We start from the raw sequence: 21,476 nt of genomic DNA on the forward strand, positions 1-21,476 counted from the left end.
TTAAACTGATGACGCGCTGACTTTCATTTTTTCTTTTATTATATTGCCTTGGTAAATCTTGTAAATCATTGTCTGCGTAAGCATAATAATTTGTGATTTCCTATTCTGGTACTTTTTTTTAGCTAGTCATTATATATTAAATAAATGAAGTAATGAACAAGCTATAAAGATAAAAATTAGCTCTTTATTTGAAAAAAAGGTGCGTCTGGAAATGAGGTAGAAGTGTAGAACGCACTGGCTAAAGCATCCCGACTCCTGTGACTTAATCAAGCATGATGTCGTCACCTACTTGTAGTGACATGTATGAGTTAGCATGCGAAAGGAAAAGTTAACATATACTCTATGCTTTGGATAAAAATTAAAAATTAATGAATTAAAAGCGTGTCAAAGGAAAAATTGGAAAGCCAGTTTTCTTAAAACAAAAACTAGCCCGCTATCAGTAGGAAGATGGTGTTGTGATGAACGGAGAAGCTAACTTTATTGTTTTTCAGCCTCTAACTTTCAAACTAACATAACTTCGATCATTTTGATCGAGAATATCAGAAATTGAACACGAGGTGAGCTGTTTTCAAAGGGATACATCATACATCACACAACAATAAAAAAAAAGCGCTACTCATATATGAAAAGAAAAATATATATTTAATTTAGTGTAAGTTGAATCAAGAATCGAGGCAGTCACTGTCCACGATTTTGGCTACATTTTGAATAAAAAAGCCCTCATCCTATGAGATTACCGAACATGCAATGCTGAGATGATTTTGTTTACCGACCAGTTTTTAGTTCGTTCAACTCTTTGTAATTTTCCTTCCATTACTTTTCCATACGTATATATCTCTAGCCACTTCGCTTGTTATTAAGATAAAGTGATCTCCATGCATGTCAACATCCCAAAATAAAGACTTGTTTATACATAAACTTTAGTTAATTGTTCAAAATAATTTGTTACAATGGTATCCACATTTTTAAATGATTCTGTACATGTTGTGTTATTTTGAATAAAACAAGTGGTTATGTTTGAAGTGGTTTTGTGGTGGTTTGATACTTTTACCTTTTTGTGGGATAGTTGTTTAAGTAAAGAACTTTAGTCCCACATTGGAGAGGAAACACTAGTGAGTAGTGTTTATAACTAAAAGTCCCACACTACACTCATTGGGTACAAAGGCTTTTGGGTTAAGAGGGAGGACTCACACAAACAAAGCCACACGCGCGCCGAACCGAATCGGGCTCGGGCTCTTTGATCTCTCATCTTTTTGGTAAACTGTTTCCGATAAGGATTGGAAACAAAATTGGAATTTGATTAGAAAACATAAACGTAGTGGGCTAGTGGACTCCAATCAAAACGGGAAATTGTATCAGTTCCCTACTATAGACGATCTACCCGATCCTCCAACAACCTCTCTATATATATCGCCTCTTACAAGAGCCTATAGAAGATCGCAAAACTCTATTTTCTTATCTTCTAAACTACGTTTTTGGGCAGTCATAATATCAGTCTTGTTGTTTGTCATTTTCTTCTTTGTTTAAAGTGCAATTAACACAAAAGATTGATTAGTGGCTAGCTATTGTATCTTGGAGGTTAGCGTGGTTTGTCTTCATAGAGAAAAATAGACACGAAACAACCTTAAAGAGAGCACATTGATCCGCGCCTCAGCCTTTTTGTATTTTATTCACAGTTTGTTATTGTTGCAGAAATTATATTCCAATAATTTTAAAGTTGTTTAACAATGGAATACGAAGAAGGTAACCCATCCAAGTCCCACAACGACAATAGCCATAACCGACCGTTCAAGTTTGCTGGTGAGCACTACAAGCGGTGGAAGGCGAAGATGATGTTCTATCTGCTGACCCTGGTGAAAGTGGAAAACGTTATGAGTGAACCGATTCCTGATGAAGATGTTCTGCTTGAACCTACTCTATTTGTTGCTATTGATAAGTGGATCGTTGTGGATTTTAAGTGTAAGAATTACATCTTAAACTCGTTTGTTGATGATATGTACAACTTATACTCTCTACGACTTCCATATGCTTCGATCGATGTTTGGGAATCCTTGCAAAAGAAGTATGATACCGAGGAGTGGCTCCAAAAAAATACGTTGTAAGTCGTTATTTTAAGTTTCATATGGTCTATGACAAATCTGTGTGTCATAATGTCATGACCTAATAAATATTATTGTTCATGAGATACTTTCGTAAGGGATGAAAATTGTCGGGTCAATTTCTCGGTTGTGTTGCCATTGATAAGCTTCCTTCCTCTTGGAAGGATTTCAGGAACAAACTAAGGCATAAGTTTAAAGAGTTTTCGATGGAGAGTCTTATTATGAGACTCCGTATAGAGGAAGAATCACAAAAACAATACCATAATGAGGAAGTGGCTATGTCATCTGCCAAGGCTAAAGTTAATGTGTTAAACCAACAAACTAGTAAGGCTAAATCTAGTTTGAAGCCTAATAAGAAAGCCATGAAGAACAAACCTTTCAAAAAAAACATTATCGATGTGCAGCTACAACACACCCTAGTTAGGGGTGATAATTTGGCCCTCAGACCCTCAACCCGGTCCTCAAAAATGCGCGTCAAAACCCTCAAAAGTTGGCCCTCACAGATTTGAGAGCCCCCGTCCCTCATGCTTGCTTGTTAGGCGGGCTAGGGTCTAGGTTTTTGGAGCATGGGCCCACCCCCAAGATTTGGCCCTTCCAAGCCCCTCACTTGGCCCTCAGTATTTTTTTTTTCCGATAAGATATATTTTATTTTTTTACATTATATATGTAGGATACCACAATTATTCCTATTTAAACTAAATATTTTCACTACAAATGATGTTTAATAATGATAGTTTACAACATATCATATGGGGTATTTTGTAATTTGAGTAAAAGAGGTCAAATATAAAAAGAAAAGTGAACTATGATTATTTTGTGTAAACCCAAAATAGGGGTTGTATTATACTATATATTTATGTATTATACTATATATTTGTGTAAACCCTAAAAGAAAACCACATTTTCTTATTATTTTATATTATATTCATGTATTATACTATAATTATCTAAATTGTATAAAAAAAATCATTAAATTAGTTTTCAATAGGAGATAAATTATAACTTAATATAACATATGCGCTTTTGTAATTGATTTAATAATGTGTATATAAGTCATACATAAAAGCAAATCCAACCTAACAACATAGTTAAGTATGAAAAATGTAGATGTTTTAAGAATATCATCTCTTCCACCATCTCTATATATATTTTTTTTTCTAAAGACATAATAATTAGTTTTGTATACTTATATACATACCATTAAATCAATTAAAAAAAATAAAAATAAAAATAGTAAACTAGTAAACTAGTGAAGTATAATTAGATCGGGCCCGACCCGGCCCTCATTTGGCCCTCAAAAATGAGGGTCGAGAGGCGGGTTAAGTACTTGAGTTTTCATGCTTGACCCTACTCGACCCGCCCTCAATATCAAATAGGGCTGGTGAATTCGACCCCTCAATCATGAGGGGCTTTTATGGTTTGTGGGGCGGGCTAGCCCGACCCGGTCCTTTTATCACCCCTACACCCTACGTGCCGGAATCAACCTAGCCAGCTAGATAACACCCTACGTTCCAGTATCAGCCTAGCCATTTTAGGTCAAAGTTTCTACATCTAAACTCCTAAACTATCTGTTAAGACCAATTGTGGTGATGGAAGTAGATGAAAGAGAGAGTGTTCATAAATTACTACATAGAATTGTTATAAGGAATGAACAATAGGTAGATGGTTTCGATGAACAAAATTTATCTTACATTATCCAACAATAACAACATTGACCCAAATATATCAAACCAAATTAATCAAAAATATCTCAAACCATATTAATCCATAGCAAAAACACTCAAACAATACTGATTTAGGAATATAGCCAATAAACCATCTCCTCAAACAATTTTTTTACATTTCTTTCCTCCAAGGGTTTTGGACTTCTTGGGTAACCTGAAGAGCTTCTCACTGACACTCTTGTTTTTCTTGGCTCCTCTTCCTTCTTATTTATTTCTTGTTCTTTCTTGCACAGGATGTCCACGCGCTCCCTTTACTCATTTCTGTCGGTAAACTTTTTCTCACATGTCCTGCATGGGTATCTCACTGGTTTCTTAAATCCATTAGGACCTTTCTTGGTAAACCTAGGTATAAAACCATTTATTATTATTATTATTATTGTCGAAAGGTCTAAAACAATAAAGATCAACATTACAAAATTAGAGTGTGTTGACTACTGAGAATTTAATATAGACTGACAAAGTTAACTATTTAAGCACTTAAGCCATTAATTTATACTACTATGTCTATATATATCTACATAATATAGTCCACAAGTCTACAATAATTCAACAAATTGTTTAACTTTCTATAATACTATAAGTCTATATAACCCTATTATCATGTGAAGAAAACTATAAAAGATTACCATTGAAAGTGAAAAAATTACTTTGTTTTGTTTTTTGTTTTTTTGTTTGTTTGTTTGTTTTTTTTAAGTAGAAATTTTATTGATAATTAATGATAACGAGTTTTACAAACAATTATGACAAACGTGCAACAAGCTGCCGCCGCAAGTCCTTTCTAAATTTGTTTTTTGTTTTTTGTTTTTTTTTTGGGTTGAGGTATGATGCTTGTTTAAGAATTGAGAGTGAAAGAAATGAGGGGGAGCTTACAGGTTTGTTATGGGTTATTAGAATTATACAAATTGTCGATTGGGCTTTGAGCCTTTGCCTATTTGATTTAGTCTCATTAACCCATCAAACATTCAAAGATACATTTGTTCATTTTTAATGGGTTTGGACTCAAAATAAATGATAAATGATAATTTTGTAAGGGCAAAAAGATAAATAAAAAAAAACATTGGTTTATTAGAATGTTTTTTAGTAATTTTTTTTCATACTATTTTTTTTTTGTTGATTATATTTTCACTATAGTTGTAAAAAAATTTGGGGGTGCGGTAGTGGAAGTTTGCTAAAAAAAATTGGGGGTGCAAATCTTTATAGTTTGAATATTTTTCTTGACAATTAGTTATGTGGTAGTAGAGCATTTCTAATCTAAGGAGTGCGACCTCGCCCACACGCACCCTCTATATCCATCTATGATAGTGTCATACATGTCACTAAGTGTTAAATTGCAAAAGTGATAATAAGAAATCTTTTTCTTCGGTAGAGAAAAGAATAAACCAGTCAAAAGCTAATTGGCCTTTCTAAATTAGTGGCTGACTGGGACGGCATTTAAGAATAAACCATGAAAATGTTGCGATAAATACGAAGGAAGAATACTACTCACTTTAGTATAACTGCCCAAATTATTAAGTCGGTAATTGGGCTTTACCAATCCTCAAAAATTGAGCAACACCAATTCGGTTTCATTTAAATTGAGTAACACCAATCCTTAAAAATTGAGCAACAAACAAGCCATCGGTTGCAACACCAATCCTCAAAAATTGAGCAACACCAATTCGGTTTGTTCTCGGGTTTGTTTGTCATGAGGTTTCACTTGCTGTGCTGCACGAGTATTTAGTTTGTTTGTAATGAGGTTCTAAATATGAACACAACCGAAAACTCTTTTTTTTTTTTTTTTTTTTTTTTTGGGTTCAGTCTTTCTCGAGAGATGAAACCGGTTTGAAAAAATGGTAACCCGTATGCATGGGGTGTATTGGGCTATTTCTGTTGGATTTAGTTGCTGGGCTTGGGCCAAAAGCTGCCAAATGCAATTTCATGAGTGCCCTATCAGCCCGGATTCCGGGTTGTGACTGTAACATTTCCACCTAGCTCACCTAGGCCTAAATATTTTCAAAACCAAAAGGTTTCGAACTGGGCTTAAGTTGGCCCGTCCAAGATGCCAAAAGAATCAAAGAGACCATAAGTTTTATTCCCAACTATGCAGCATGCCACGCGTGTTCAGAGACTTATAAATTAGAAGCACCGCGGTAATTGGTCAAGTTACTTCACCTTACTATATCCGATGGATGTTACCACATTAGAAACATACCTGAGATGCGTAGAATGAGAAGTATTGCATCATGTTATGGTTGGCTGTGGCGATTGAAACCAAAATGAATTGTGAATTTGAATGGAAAAGAAAAACAAAAATTAATTCAAAAGAGACATACTATTAAAATAGTCTAATTTATGAAAATTCTTATCTTAATGAAAATAAAAAAAAAAATCCAAAATTAGAAATAAATAAAAATATAGAAAACCTATTCTAATTTGATAAACCTATTGTTACTCTTCTTTTCTTTTAGACTATAAAGTATAAACAATGGAATCATCCATTGAGATATATAAAAACCCTCATCCATCAAGGAGAAACAAAAGTTTCATTATCTTCTTCACAATAAATTGGCTCTATTTATTGAGGTATTTATCACCATATGTCTATATTCACCATCAAAATTTTATAGTTTATACTTCTTCATCTTCTTAACTAATTTACAAAAAACAGTAAGTCTTCTCAAACTAATTTGTATGATTGATATTGAATTATTGAACCCAAACTTAACAAGTTACAATATAGGTGTGGATTGAACAAACCCCATGCTATAACCAAATCAATTTAAAGTCCAAACTCAATTCAATTACAACAAATCGAGTTTATTTTGGTACAAAAAATCAATCTGAAAAAAATATAAACACGAACCCAACAACAAATCGAGCTGGTCTCATGTTGGCCCGCCCAAGGATGCCCAAAAAAATCAAAAGACATTCCAAGAATCCAAGTTCCAAGAAAGACTGCACGTGTGAGTGCTTTTTACAAGGCATTGTACCGTACTTAAAAATACAGAGAATTTGGCAGGTGGAATGTTCTTTTCCGAATTGGTATATACAAACTATTCTTTACTGAATTGGCATGTATTCTAATACTCATCCTATTAGGAATTCCTATTTTGACTAGTAATTTCTGTATATAAACTATAAAGTGAGAAAAACTTAAAAACTACGAGCAAAAGGTCACAGGGCAGCCAAAGCGCTAGTTCATAACAAAAAGGTACGCCATGGTTTTTTTTTTCCAGCCATGCACATTGTATTAACCAAGTCGACCTGTTTCGTTATCATCATTAATTCATAGAATAGTCAAGTCTTATTTTTTCCTAGATTTCTAATTCCCTTAATAGTCCCAATTTATAATTCAGTTATGAAGTCTAGGTAAATTTGCATATTGTTAAGCAGCAACCGTTCAAGAACTTGCACCTTGAAAATTAAGTATTGTGAGATTTGACACCTCATAATTGTAATTGCGATTTAGATATTTTAGTTTAAGCTAATACCCTATTTTGTTCATAAACAGGCGAGTTTTTTAAATTTAGAGAAGGTGCATACATGGACATTGCTACAAAGAGGTCACCGAGAGCAGTTCCTCCTACATACACTCCTTCCTTAGTCTTCACTCACGGAAAGCATTATCGTGATCAGACTTTCTGCACTATATCCGATGGATGTTACCACATTAGAAGCATACCTGAGATGCGTCGAATGAGAAGTATTGCGTCATGTTATGGTTGGCTAATTTTGAATAGTTATTACTCATCAAATGAATGTTATCTTTTCAATCCCATCTCATTAGAAAAAATTCTTCTACCACCCTTAATGCATGGTATCAATATGGGTGTTTTAACACATCCGCCAAGTGATCCCAATTGTGTTGTACTTCTCGCTAGCACTAACACAAACTCGTGTATCTTTTGTCGGATTGGTGATAAAAAATGGATGGAACATATTTTAGTATTTAAAAACGGTAAATTCAAACCAGCTCCTAAACATGTTGTAAGTTGCAAAGGAAAGATATACCTATTCTTTTCTAAAGGTATGGCTGCAGTTGATGTTCACGATGCATTTCTTTCCCTAAAGCTACATGATGTGAAAGATCCGAAGCTTTCTTTGCCATACGTTGCATGCAGTTCATCTTTCATGGTTGAGTCATGTGGAGAGATCTTTAAAGTATCTAGGATTCACCTCGGAGTATCAGCCAAAATTATTCTGACACTAGAAGTTTTCAAATTAGATTTGTCTAAAATGGATTGGGTGAAGGTGGAGAGCTTAGGTGACCGGGTCTTCTTGTTAGGTGAGAGTTGTACATCACTTTCTTCAACTGAATTAGGAGTGAAAGGAAACTGCATATATTTCACTTTTAGAGGTTGTACAAGGTTGTTCAAATTTGACATGGATGATGGAACTATAACAATTACCTTACCATGTGGAAGAAAATTCAGTTATTGGGAAGGACCGTTTTGGGTGGTGCCAAATTGCGAACCACAGGTAATTTGTCTATCAGTCTATCACTTTATCTTTCTTTGCTTTCAAATATAAGTTAGTTTTATATTTTCTTTTACACACTATTATATCTGTCTTCTGTGGTGTTGTTCTTTGTCATGTATACTTTTCCTTTGATTTGTAGTTTGAAATTTAGGCATGAGACTCCCAGAATTACAAACTTGGAATTCACGGCTTGACAAAAAAATTAAAGGCTATTTATTTACCTTTTCTCCTTTGATTTGTAGACTGAATTAAGGCTTGATTAGGACACAATCATAGACTTGAAATTCATGGGATAGTCCCCATTTTATAGCAAGGAAAGTACAATAAATATATGCTGTGTCTTTGGGACATTAACTTATTGCATACTGATATAATATAAGCCTATAAGGGGTCTACCTAAAATGTAAAGAACCAATGTACAATGGTCTATTTTTCATTAAACTACACACCATGTTTTCTGAGTAGGATTATATGGCCTGATAAATGTAGAACATATTGTTCTAATCCCGGACAACATATTTTGTAGGTCAAGAAAGAAGTCCCGAAGGTGGGGAACTACAAAACTGAAATTATAAAAGAGAGTTGGAATGACCTTCCACTGGAGCTTTTAGAGTTGGTCATATCATCTCTGTTTCTTGGTGATTGCATTAGTTTTAGTCTTACTTGCAAATCCTGGATATCCATCACGCCACCAATGCGATCAAACCCGCCTCTTACACAGTGTGAATCTAGGTATCAACACATACCATGGTTGATGTCCTTGCCAAAGAACAAGAGCGCTGAATGCATATTCTATCATCCTATATACGGTGATACCTACACCATGAACATACCAGAACTAGCAGGTGCAGTTATCCGCGATGCAAGATATGGCTGGCTGTTAATGTCACATGGAAAAACTTCTATTTTCTTTGTCAATCCGATAACTCTGGATACTATAAAACTTCCCGATATTCCAGGTTTGTGGTATTGCTTTCAGGGGATCTCCTTCTCGGCTCCGCCAACTTCCCCTGATTGTATAGTATTTGGACACAAAAGATCTAGTGGAAAATATGTCAATGTTTCAGTCTATCATACAGGCGAAGATGATTGGTGGGAATACTGCATTGTCAATGAAGTGCCTATCGAGTTCTTAACTGCTAACTGCAACCCAGTTTTCTACGACGGCGTTTTCTGCTGTTTAGGCAAAGATGGAAAGTTGGGCTGCTTTCATTCAAAGGAGGAAGATGTTTATGAATGGAGGGTTCTCCCAGTACCAGCAATTATTTCATGGTCACCATCAATGTTATATTCAGTCCTTCAGAGTTCCGAGTGGCAGTTCCTAGTGGAGTACAATGGTGAAATCCTATCAGTCTCTGTAGGTTATGTAGGTCAGCACGTTAGAGTCTACAAGTTGGATCAATCAAAGATGCGCTGGGTTGGTGTAACGAGTTTGGGTGACAAGGTATTGTTTCTGAGTCGAATTACATCTATTTTGGTACCTGCAGGATTGAAAGAAAAAAGAGAATAGGATTTATTTCCCAAGGTTCCATGGAAAAGATAACGTGTTCTACTCATTATCATCGGGCAATTACCATTGTTTTGGGAGCAAACATTCTCGTCAAGATTGGATAGATACATCTGGAAACATGGAATCAACTTGGATTCAATGTAAGAAGTAAAAATTGAGTGGCCTATTCAGTTTGACGTTTATGTACTGCTTCTTATGTGAAACGTTTTTTGTGTTTGAAAGCAAGATATATTTATTGTTACATTGCCATTTATACAACACCATGATTCCATCCCCTATTTTGCTATTAGATGTAATTTTATTTCTTCCTCTTGATGCATGTATGCTTGGTAATTAAGAGAAGCATATATATCATGAAGAGAAGATAATAATGTGATAGTTAAAAAGCTTTTCGGTTGTGCTGCCTCAGGTAAATATTGTTGTAAAAGTTGTGTGTCGAAGGACACCATATCCTCACATCACAGTTCTGTACTTCCAACAATATGGTATTGTTTGAGGACGGACATGGTTTCGAGTTTTATTGACTCAGCTTACTAATCACTAGTATCAAACTACTCTAGTGTCAATTCATTTGAATTTCCATTCATGATTTCGAGTTAGAAGTGGTCGACCTAAAGAGCATATTATCATGGTCTGGATAACGAAAAGTTTCGCTTGATTGATCATCTGGTTTCGAGTTTGCTGGCTAAACTCACTAATCTCGAACTACTTGCGTGTGATCTATACCCTTCACGAAAGCACATTACGCTTCATGCTTGAAAACTGTTCGTTCTTGTGTGTTCAAGTTCATAGTAATAAAGATGAAAACCTTTATATTAACCACTATTTCGCACCTAGCTGCCGTAGCATAGTTGAGCTTCTGAAGCATTCCTTATTATGGTTTGAACTTTGAAAGTACCCCATGGCACTTTGAAGAAAGAATTCGCAGGACTAATTATTTGCTCTTAAAAAAACACAGCAGGACAGACCTTCGTTTTCCAACGATAGTCCATTTTGCTTTTGCTGTCTTTTTGTCGCAAGTGCTCCATTCTACTTTTCAGACAACCCAGGAAAATTCAGGTTAAGAAAAATCTTCCAAGAACATTCGTAATGCAGGAGGCGTTAACTGAAACCACTTTGCATAAGAAAGGCCGTCCATCAAGTCCCAGCTAGACTTAGACTTACTTCCCACAGACTGGTTACCATCCATTCTATCGACTGCAAAACCTGAGCATGTACAAAGGCCACAATAACAGTTTATTGCATCCTACTTAATTGCTAATCCTGCGCTAAGCTCCAGATTCAATCTTAGGCGGTCATCATTTTATGCTCCATCTGAATTGCAACTACCACTAAGCAAATATAACAAAATGCGTTGATAATGACTATTGTTTCGATTAAGTACACCCCTGATGAGTTCAGCTGTACTCAAGTTATTTCAATGCATTCCTAGGCTCTTTACTGCTATAATAGCATCTCCGTGTGGAAGAAAATAGATCAGCATTTTCTAAGAAGTCATACCAATGATTAATCTTTCAGTTTCTTTTTCTTTCCTTTTCTTTTTCTTTCCTTTTCTTTTTCGTCCCGAAAAAGTCGAGAACCCTTTATCTAATGTCTTGCAAATTAAGCTAGTGAAGGGCCTTGGACACTTGAATTTGAGCCTCAGGATACGAGGGTCCGAAGATTAGACTTCAGTAGTCTACAACTGCAGGGGCCAACCCTTCCAACCAGTCGAACCAATACTCAAGATTCAAACAGACAAGATCGAGTTTCATATACACTTCAAAAGACCCGAGTTCAAAGTTCAAACAAAGTAACATCTAAGAGTTCTAAAGCAAAATAGAAAACACTTGAAAATGCAAAAGGTCTTTCACTTGGTTGTTCTTCACTAACATAAAGGATTGTGCAGATTGAAACGAAAAGTATGCTTTCAAATGAAGGATTGTGCAGATTGAAACGAAAAGTATGCTTTCAAATGAAAGCCCAGTTCATGAACATGAAAGCCAAACAGTGATTGCTGTCATCCTCATTCAACACTTTCCATGCAATTGCTTGCTGATAAGAAACAGATCTGCCCATGCTGGACACACAGATCCCTGCCGGTAAACGACAAAAGCCCTGCAAGAAGTTTCAATGCAAATTTTATTTAAAAACAGATGATACAGCAACAGCCCAATACAAGTGCAATACCTACGATAAGGGGCTAATAGCACTGTAAAGCTTACTTGTTGCATGATCTTGGAGAACTCAGAACACAAGGTCTTACGCCCCGCCTCATTGAGAATTTTATCAAGCATTATATCTTGGAGAGCAACAAGAGTGGTTTCTAGCATGTCGAGCCCGGCCTGATTTGCAAAGGTGAAAACAGGAGAAGCCTGGTACAATAAATTACATCCACATCAAGCTTATCTTGGAATGAGGAGTCCAAAGACTACACAAAAGAGCTTATCCTAAAGAAAAATCATGCACATGCCCCCCATGGCAAGAATCGGTATTCTAAAGTAATCCCATCCCAGTATATGTAGACCAAACCTAGATGCTAATGTAGACAGTCGATTACCAACCTAAACCAATGAAATAAAACACTGAATAACAAAAGAATAAATAGAACTCCTGCCTTAGATAGTTACAAATTCTTCTTGATGTATATTCATTAAACAAAATGGAACTCAAGTAAAGTAATTAGGTTCTCCAGCTAAAAATTACAATGAACTGCGGACCAAGAGAGTATAAAAGATGGAAAGAGAGAGCTAATTACATTTGTCTGCAGGGAACAGCACATGATTGCATCAGAATGGCGCCATAGTTGTTTCAACAAGGCGTCACCAGCTGACAGATCAAGCTGAAGGAGCTCTATGCCAGTGAGAAATCTGGAAAAAGAAGGCACAAAGATAAAAAAACATAAAAACCAAGAAGATTAATTCAAATAGTATCACTAGAGTAAACTTCAGAATAATTACAAGATTTGCAGAATAACATCATGCTTCTACTATAGTATCCTTTTCTACTAGCTGATCTTCTTTTGATAAACTATTACAAAAACTAACATAATACATGAGATAAAAATGGTTATCAGTAACCTTTGCCATAATGCTGGCCCAGTTGCCATTTTCCAAGTTCACCAAGAAATTCAGCAGTCAATGACTTTCTGCATTGCGACCTTACTATACAGTGCAATAAAACTTTGTCGATCGCATGTAATGTGTCTTGGGCTGTTGTGAGGTTGGTAGACACCATTATAAAATTCTTGGTCCACAATAACCCCCCTACTGGGTAAAGGTTTGTGAGAATAACCATTATTCTCACTATCGGTAAGAGAGTCATAGAGATATATCATACCTAATCAGAATGAATGAAAGTGATCACCTAGCTTTTAAATATCCTTCATTAAATGACGGAATCGTGTTTGAAGGGAGCACATGTCACTTTGAAGAAAATTGGCACAACTTAACTATTTGCATCAAAGACCCAATCTTTTTATTAGTATCTAAAAGCCTTCAATTTTTAGCAGGCGCCCATTTTGCATGATAGAAATTAGAGATGAGATACTCATTTTTACCATTCCAGTCCTCAAGTCATTTTTATATTCTTTTTCATGTTATAGTGGTCCATTAAATATTTCGGCCAGACCAGGGACTTTGTCAGTTAGCTAAGGTTTATGTCATAATAAGATAAGGAGAAACAGTTGGAAGCGAAGGCGACCGTGACTCTTATGTTTCTCCCTATGTCTGTTCTGTTCTCTCTCTCTTCTAAGGAAGTATATTTCTCAGCAACGTTATCTGTTTCGAAACACATACTTATCCACAATTTGAAGGTTTGAAAATATTAACAGTTTTTCTGTAGCTGTGTCATTTGTAGTTACTATGAATGTGTACACACGTATATATATGAGTATCATTTCCGGGTATCAGGAGGCTGGTAAGAGTAGCATAAACTAGTTAAGTTCTACATGGACACAATGTCAAACATAAACCTACATAATAACTTTGCTACTTACTCTACACAGTGCTGCTTTTACTCTAGACGATGAACCTACATTACCCAAACCACAAATGCATGTCAATGAAACATCCAGTGGTGGTGAGAAGTTATTACAAACCTGTAGCTCCTACAAATCCACCGTGCTAGCGTGACAGCCTCAGGAGACCCAGGCAATGATTTTGGCTGGGAGCTCAGCCTGGATGGGGAAATAGCATTCACAACTCTCTGAACATAACCCACAATGCTCCTTACATATTGCCGAGCCATGGCTACCACACTGTCTTGATAGTGGTTCTCAAAAGCGAACTGGAATGCAATGGTCAGCACTGACCTTAGGCTATAGTTGTTCAATGTGGTTTCAGCAGCCAGACGTCCTCCACTAGGACCCGATTCCAAGGAGGAAGCCAAATCCAGTGTACGGGCAGCTGCACTATCATCCTGCAGTACCACAAAAAAAATGTTAAGTAGCACAAAATATATCACAATCTGAATAACCATAAATTGAAGTTTAAGGCTGGTACTCAACTGTTTTAGGGTCCAATGGTATGACACGGAAACCTGATGGTAGCAATGTTACATTTTCAGCAAAAGATTCATCAAAAGGTGAAAAGACAAGTTGAGCAAAGGCACCCGCTGCATTCTCGTCCAATCCACTACAAAGCTGAAAAAAAAAGAGGAACTAATAAGATAAGGGAAATAAAATATTTCCAAACATCAGCCCGGATAGCTATGTAACGACTACCAGAGGAAAGGTTTGGAACACTCCTTTATGGGTTTCCTAGGGGAAATCTTCCAACAACTACCAGAGTGTTGCTGGCACCTTATTAGTAAAAACTACTGAGTATACAAGGTAATGAACCAGATTACGTATTTACTTCAAACCCATTAACAAATATATAATGGTACACTCCTAGATTGATATGCACCAACCTGTAATAAATACATATCTTGTAGTAGAACATCATCTTGGGGAAAAGAATGGCCTTCAAGACGAATCACTTCCAAAAACTACAAGTGAAAAACAAAGAAATTAGCAATTTTCCAAACTTCTTATTGAAGGTGAAACAAGAAAACATACTGAGCTATGGACCTCAATGCCAACAGAAAGGTTCCCAGTGTATATTTAATTATAGAGCAACAAAACTGCTCTTTACGACTTAAATTCTAGAATATTTCACTGACTTCAATAGACGTGGTTCAATGGATATATGATACATGCATTTAAAACCTTGACAAAAATAAGATGTAACTGGACTTGGTTGAAATACAATTACCTCCTCGTGTTCCAAGGTATGTGCAAGAGGTAAGATGACCTGGCCACTCGGGAAGCAGCCTAGTCTTCCACCGGGTATTGCACAAGGGCTAGCTTTCAGAGATGCGGCAGAGTAGGCATCAATTCCAGCATCGGCCCACTCAGAACGGTGCTCCCTCAGAAAGCGAATAAGCAATCCAGGTGGGACATCCTACATTATCCACATACAGAGATTAAAAAATCCATTAAGGCCATGTTTGGCAGAACATATCATAAGCCTAAGGTGTGGTCAGAACGAGCATTAAAAAGTGAGTTACATAACATCAAAGAGAAAAAAAAACGCAACAGCTCTCCTGTTCTTATTCTAGATGAGATATTAGCGAAATATAATTTTGGAATATTGACCAGTAATTTAGTCAGCCTTATGATTTTCTTCTATGCTAGGTCAAGGTTCACTTTAAAACCCCAGCACATGCGCACTTGATCTACTTAACCATATATTATTGTTGTTTTAACCTCCCTTCTTATTAGCCAAAGACGGATAATATTTTGACAATTGAGTACAATATTAAATGTGATTTGTATGACAATAGACTTGGAATGAATTTACCAGTTGCAACCCTGTTTTTACTTTCGATTAGATGATGACTTTTAAAAGAGTGGTTCCATGTCATGTTAGAGTGAGAAATAATACCATCCATAATATGTTTGTCTTAGCATCAAAAGGAAAGCTTACGTCTCAGGGATGTACCTGTAGCAGCATTGATGCTTTCGCAGACAATACTCCACCTCTTATACTCATCGAGTTCCCTTGGAAACCAATAAGTTTGTTAGGGGAAGAGTTTATGGCAATGGTAACATCTTCTACTCCATCACTACCCAGCAGCGACCACCCATCATCCGCAAAACCATTAACAGCGTCATTAAAACCCCTGCATTTTGGAAGCTTCAATGAGAAAGGAAAGTAATAACATGTAGATATGTAAATATTTAAATATACGAAACTCAGTGACTGATGCATTCACCTGCACATTCTTTGACTAAATGTCCGCAACACAGCTGGTTGGCGACCTACACCATACTGAATTTCACCACTCATCTCTTGTGCAATCTGCCGTATGTGACGCAGTGCCTACAGATACAGATGAAAAGAATATTTCTCCAGTACTGAAACAAAAAAAGGGATGAAAGTGCTTGTGTACATGAATTACTACAAAAGTCTCCCTATCTGGGGTAGACAGACCAAAGCCTGCGTTACATTAACTGTACCCACAGTTTTACGAGTTCAGAGGATGGAGGACTTTTTATGTGCTTACTCACACTAATTTGACGCACAAATCAGTGTGCAAGCTACAAGGGGGTGCCATTTTGATACTCCAAGTCGATTCCAAGTCGATCCAACGGTGAGAACTTGTAGTGTTCTCCAATAATAAAAACAAATATCTTAATCCATCAAGAGCACATGAATGTGATCTCCCTCCACCACAACATTAACCATAAAATGCAACACTGCAGAACACAATCTGATCTATGCCAAGGACAATTACCGCGATTGTACTTCTCTGAGCAAGAATTTGTGGAGACTCATAAAGTGGCCTGAGAACCTCAGGTGTGTTTCTTGCCTGCGCCATGACAAGAACACAATGGTGAAACAACATGAAGAAAACAGACACAGAAAATGCACATTTTCTCAGTTAATTCTTACATCTAAATCAACATGATCAACAATGTGAATTATAGAGCTGCTACCCTCACAAGGTCGAATCAAGTAGCCACTTGGAAGCATCTCAGCTCTTACAAAACCAGGAGCAGGGGGGCCCACAGGGCCACCAGTTGCAGGGGTCAGGGATCTTTCACATATCTACAAGTAAACATTCCGCGAGGAAAGAAAATCAGAACACATTTAACAAAATTAATTTGTGTCAGTCATCACACTGTTCAGGATAGAAGAATGTTCAAAATTAGAAAGACTATCTGAATGACAGACTCTCACACCGGCCCTAGTGTCCAAACAGAGAATACCACTGCTATAACCTAGAGGAAAATTTTAAAACAATGCATCACAAAACAGATCAAATGAAATTATATGATATATGAAAGTACCACAACACTGCCATCTTCCAAACTCGTGTAGTATATCTTAACATCCAAAAGTCTCTTGCCCGATACCATTGTCGAGGTGCATACGCCTGAAAGGTCACAAAAAATTAGCAAGATAAGTTGAATGAGCTAAAACATTATCTCTAGTTTGTTTTTTATTTTGCTTTCTTTTAATCAATATTTCTGAAAACATGACAAACCTGCATGTATATAAGCTCTATGATTCCATCATTTCTCAGAGGGTGAGCAGCTAAGACATCAAGACAACGACAATCACGGAACCAGGATATGCGATCTTTAAGTATCCTAGCAACCTTTACGGAGATTAAAACAAAAATAGTATTTTACGTTGTTGAAAACAATAACCTGAATGAGTGAGATGAACTTACCCTCATGGGTTCTAAATTCACGAGACCACAGGCTCGCGCTGCTACCCCATGACAATTATGGGAAACAGCAATGATTCCAATAGAATCCGGACCAGGCTACAAAAGAAACAGAAGAGGTTTTAAGATCTAAGAATGTGCCTAAACTAGAGTAGACTAAATTGCTGTGGAAGGTGTGATACCTTCATTCCAGGCATTTGGACCCAGTTGACAGCAGTTCCAGTGGCCTTAGCAAGGAACTCTGTCAAGGTCTTCTCAGCTAATGCGAGGAGACTAAATATATGCACAAGAGCAACATATATACTTAGTTAGAAATACAGCCAAAGACAAATTTTCAGAAATAATATTTCCCAAAAACAAATAAGAAACTGAAAAATAAAAAAAGAATGAAAAACCAAAATGACTCACCCAGCTGGGTTGTTAACATCCGTATGTGGATGTTGGGGTGTAGGTTGCTGTTGTTGATGCAGAGAAGTTTGGACCACAGATTCACATCTCAAGTCTGTGGTCACTGCAGAGGGCTGTAAAGAATCAGTTTGGTCAGTAAATTTTACAGATGGGTTGAACACCATCTGTAGAGCAGTCATTAAGCTTTGTATACCAACATTCCAGACAAATGCAGTTAAAACCACCTTCAGGTCCTTTAGAAGGAATCTTTGAGGATAAGATCGGTAATGACATGTACCAACCTTACATATTACATCCATACAGATTAGGGTTTTATCTAGTGGTTGTAGCATTTAATTCGAGACGAGATTAAAGTTTCTATCCTGTCTTGACAAGGGTAAGCAGCATCAAGGAGCAAAACATAACTTTCGAGAAAAAATTTACTTCATTTTCTTCGTTAAAAAAAGGAATTTCAGCCAAAGAGGGTATCAAACTCTACATTTTATCAATATAGGGACCCCACTTTTCTTTTTATCAACTGGGGGGCGGGGGGAACTAAACTCTCAGTTTTTTCCAATGTGGGGAACCGTTAGCTTTCCCGTCAAAATTTCCTAAACGGAATGAGTTTTGGACAGCAAAGCGAACGATTCTCCATATTGTTAAAAATGTGAAAGTTTGGTCCCCAAATTGATAAAATAAAAAGCTCAATCCCCAAGTTGATAAAAAAAAATAGAAAGTTGCTATGATGCACGGATACGGGTACCGATACTGATACGGTGACACAGGTTCGGGTACAATACGACATTTTTTGAAAATCTAAGATACGGGTACGGATAGGGATACGGGAATACAAATATAAAATTCTTAGAAAAAATATGATTTCGAACATAAGGTGGTGGTGTGATTATTGATTAGCCACGGAAGTAGGTACGAGTTCCTCTTCATCTTTCTCTATTTCTTCTGTTTCATCTATGTTTGTGTGTACTCCCTCCCACTCCCACCCCCACCCCTCGTATTATTCATAGCTATGGGAGGATATGGAACAATACATTTCAGCAGTATAGTGTATCCAGTACCAGTATCTTACCCAGTGCAATAGGCAAACAGCAGTATCCGTGCATCATAGGAAAGTTGGATACCCTTTTTAGCTGAAAATCCTTTAAAAAAAAATAAAAGAAAAAGGAAAAGAAAAAACAACAAACAGAAATAGAAGAGAAATATCTTCTTTCACTCCGCTTCCTTGTTTTAATTCACCAAATCCTTTACAGCCAAATTCAAATATAGACAAAAATATTTATGATAATTAGTAAAATAAAATTTTCTACTCCAGACTTAAAAAGTGCAGTTCGCAGTTGGGATCAATACCAAAATTTTGAAAACAAAAAATATCTCACTGTTACTTTTAGGCCTGTGTTTCTAAAAGCAAAAGCTCAAAAGACAAATCAAAGGAAAAAGGATCAGAGGTATCTGGCGCTTAACTAATTGAAAAAATGGCATATACATGTGTTTCTGGATGCTTCACTAGTAATCAAGTAAAGGATGTGAAAGATAGGTATATATACCACGGATACATAAAGAGTGAAGGAGAAGGCACTTACGTTGATCAACTGTTGCTTCATATACCCATTTTCGTAAACAAACTTTGAGACCTGCTTCTGTAGCCGATCATTCTCCTCCATCAACAGCTTGTTCATGGCACTCAGCTTCCTGTTCACCGTCTGGAGACGAGAAGATTCTGTTTTCTGCTTGTCACGACATCTATAAAGAAGGGAGAAAGATAAAATATCACTAAATGGCAGAAAAGAGTAACCACAAGCACTACAATTCATCATTGATAATTAAAGATACTTCGGGTCTTTTCCTATGACAAGATATAGCTATGAAGAATATCTACATTTAGTGTTATGAGCTATACATTATCCAAATGTAGACATAGTGGATGTGTTGGTTAACAACATTCTATCTGGTCACCATGTAAATGAGTTAGAAGTATCATGAGTAGTATGCAACTCTCAATATAATCAGATAAACAGAAGGAATATCCATGTTTTACTTCTGACACGGTCAGTAAGTGTGTCCTTCCCTTACCCCTATTTTTATTTTCTCAAGAATTGTTGTACATTCATGTCAGACAGATTGTGTTGGTGTTGGTGTTGGTGTTGGTGTCCTTGCTTCCTAGGTTTTCAGAAACGTACCACAAACCCCGAACTGTATTTTTAGTTTTTCAAGAATTGTTGTACGTTCGTGTGTTGGTGTTCATGTCCTTGCTTCCTAGATTTTTAGAAACACACCACAAACCCCTAACTAAATTTCTCTAAAATTTATGTCAATACACATTTGCCCACTTCACAATACCTCACATTTTAAAACATAGTAAAGTAATAGTAATAATAATAAAAATGAAAAACAGATGATTAAGCTTAACTTCTAGTCCAGTATGAGGAAGAAACAATTCAGGAGTGACAATTCCTTATTAGGCTACACTTATCATTAAGGACTGATAAGCAGTCCCAAGAGTTGTATAAACCAATCACAAACAAATCCCAAAATTCAAATTTATTGATTAACATATGCAACAAAATACTCACTAAATACTTAACAAGATACTGCTGTCAATCTCATTTTCCACCAAATATATAAACTCAAATTCCATGTGCAATGCTATACATAAAAACAGGAGTAAGCAGCATAAATCACCAACTTAAAAAAAAAAATACCTTCTATTTTGAAACCAAACTTTGATCTGCTTAGGCTCAATATTAGCCAACATGGGGCACTCTCTTATAAGCTGCTGCCTTCTAGAAGAAGTAGGCTTTGAGCATTCCATATAAAACTTCTCCAAAACCTCAACTTGCTCAGATGTGTACCTCACATACTTACTAGTATCAGTTGGCTTTGAAGAAGAAGCCATTTGTTTTTTCCACTAAAACAGAAAAAACTCAACTAAGCAAGTAAAAACTAAGCAGTGGGGCTTCTCCAACATCAGAAGAAACACCCAAAGTTTCAAACTTTAACTAGAAACACAAGTTCAAAGTTTAGTGTTTTGAGAGTGTGAGTGAAAAAAATGAGTGTGAAGAAAAAAAAAAAGATCTTATCTTTAAGATATGGTTGACACACATCTCGAGGTTATAATGAAAGGGAGGAGGTAAGAAGTGATTACAGAAACCAAGGGAACTCAGAAACCAGAATAAATGTTATTAAATATATACTAAAAACACACAAAAACCCACAGAGAGCAAAAACTGGGTAATAAGAAACAAAGAAAAAGCCAGGTGGGATGGTGAAGTGAGTGAGGTAATGAGCACTTGCTGTCATCACTTTTTTTTTAAAAAAAACAAAAACAAGAGAGTGTTGTACCATTATTGTTGTTTTTTTGACATGCTGACAGAAGCGTTTTTTTTTTCACATTTTCAGAGAGAAGAGAAAAAATGTTTTATAGCTGTTAGCTGTTACACTCTCTGACACACTAAAGTAGGGGAAAAAGTACATGGCTTTTTCTCTCAAACTCTTTTTCCATCATCTTATTTTGGTCATTGCCATATGTATGTATCCATGTAGGACGTAGTAGTGTGTATGATGTACTCATGTACATACACACCT

At 36.3% G+C, this 21,476-nt stretch overlaps 1 protein-coding gene and 1 pseudogene across 2 annotated transcripts; one reads left to right on the plus strand and one right to left on the minus strand.

The window, feature by feature from the left end:
* Positions 1–1,727: 1,727 nt before the first annotated feature.
* Positions 1,728–9,791, plus strand: LOC147478781 (uncharacterized). Its single transcript, XM_086586292.1, has 3 exons — positions 1,728–1,959; positions 7,314–8,281; positions 8,808–9,791. Exons 1-3 carry the CDS (start codon positions 1,728–1,730, stop codon positions 9,789–9,791), a joined length of 2,184 nt encoding a protein of 727 aa, XP_086442418.1.
* Positions 9,792–11,519: 1,728 nt separating this feature from the next.
* LOC147478782 (homeobox-leucine zipper protein HOX32-like) lies at positions 11,520–20,924 on the minus strand (annotated as a pseudogene). Its single transcript, XR_015207313.1, has 18 exons — positions 20,594–20,924; positions 19,475–19,634; positions 17,898–18,010; positions 17,672–17,762; positions 17,493–17,588; positions 17,304–17,417; positions 17,107–17,192; positions 16,709–16,864; positions 16,551–16,625; positions 16,029–16,135; positions 15,755–15,935; positions 15,026–15,214; positions 14,682–14,759; positions 14,278–14,412; positions 13,870–14,189; positions 12,529–12,640; positions 11,996–12,145; positions 11,520–11,888 (listed from the first exon to the last, which is right to left on the minus strand). The product of XR_015207313.1 is annotated as a homeobox-leucine zipper protein HOX32-like (transcript).
* Positions 20,925–21,476: the final 552 nt, after the last annotated feature.

The sequence above is a fragment of the Coptis chinensis genome, chromosome 9 (assembly GCF_015680905.1).
Source record: "Coptis chinensis isolate HL-2020 chromosome 9, ASM1568090v1, whole genome shotgun sequence".
In the NCBI taxonomy this organism is placed as follows: Eukaryota; Viridiplantae; Streptophyta; class Magnoliopsida; order Ranunculales; family Ranunculaceae; genus Coptis; species Coptis chinensis.

Bases quoted from the DNA above. Each gene is read 5' to 3' on its own strand.
- LOC147478781 (XM_086586292.1), top strand. From the start codon at position 1,728: ATGGAATACGAAGAAGGTAACCCATCCAAGTCCCACAACGACAATAGC. The intron at 1,960-7,313 runs GTAAGAATTACA...GTTCATAAACAG, and splicing joins GATCGTTGTGGATTTTAAGT to GCGAGTTTTTTAAATTTAGA. The intron at 8,282-8,807 runs GTAATTTGTCTA...CATATTTTGTAG, and splicing joins TGCCAAATTGCGAACCACAG to GTCAAGAAAGAAGTCCCGAA.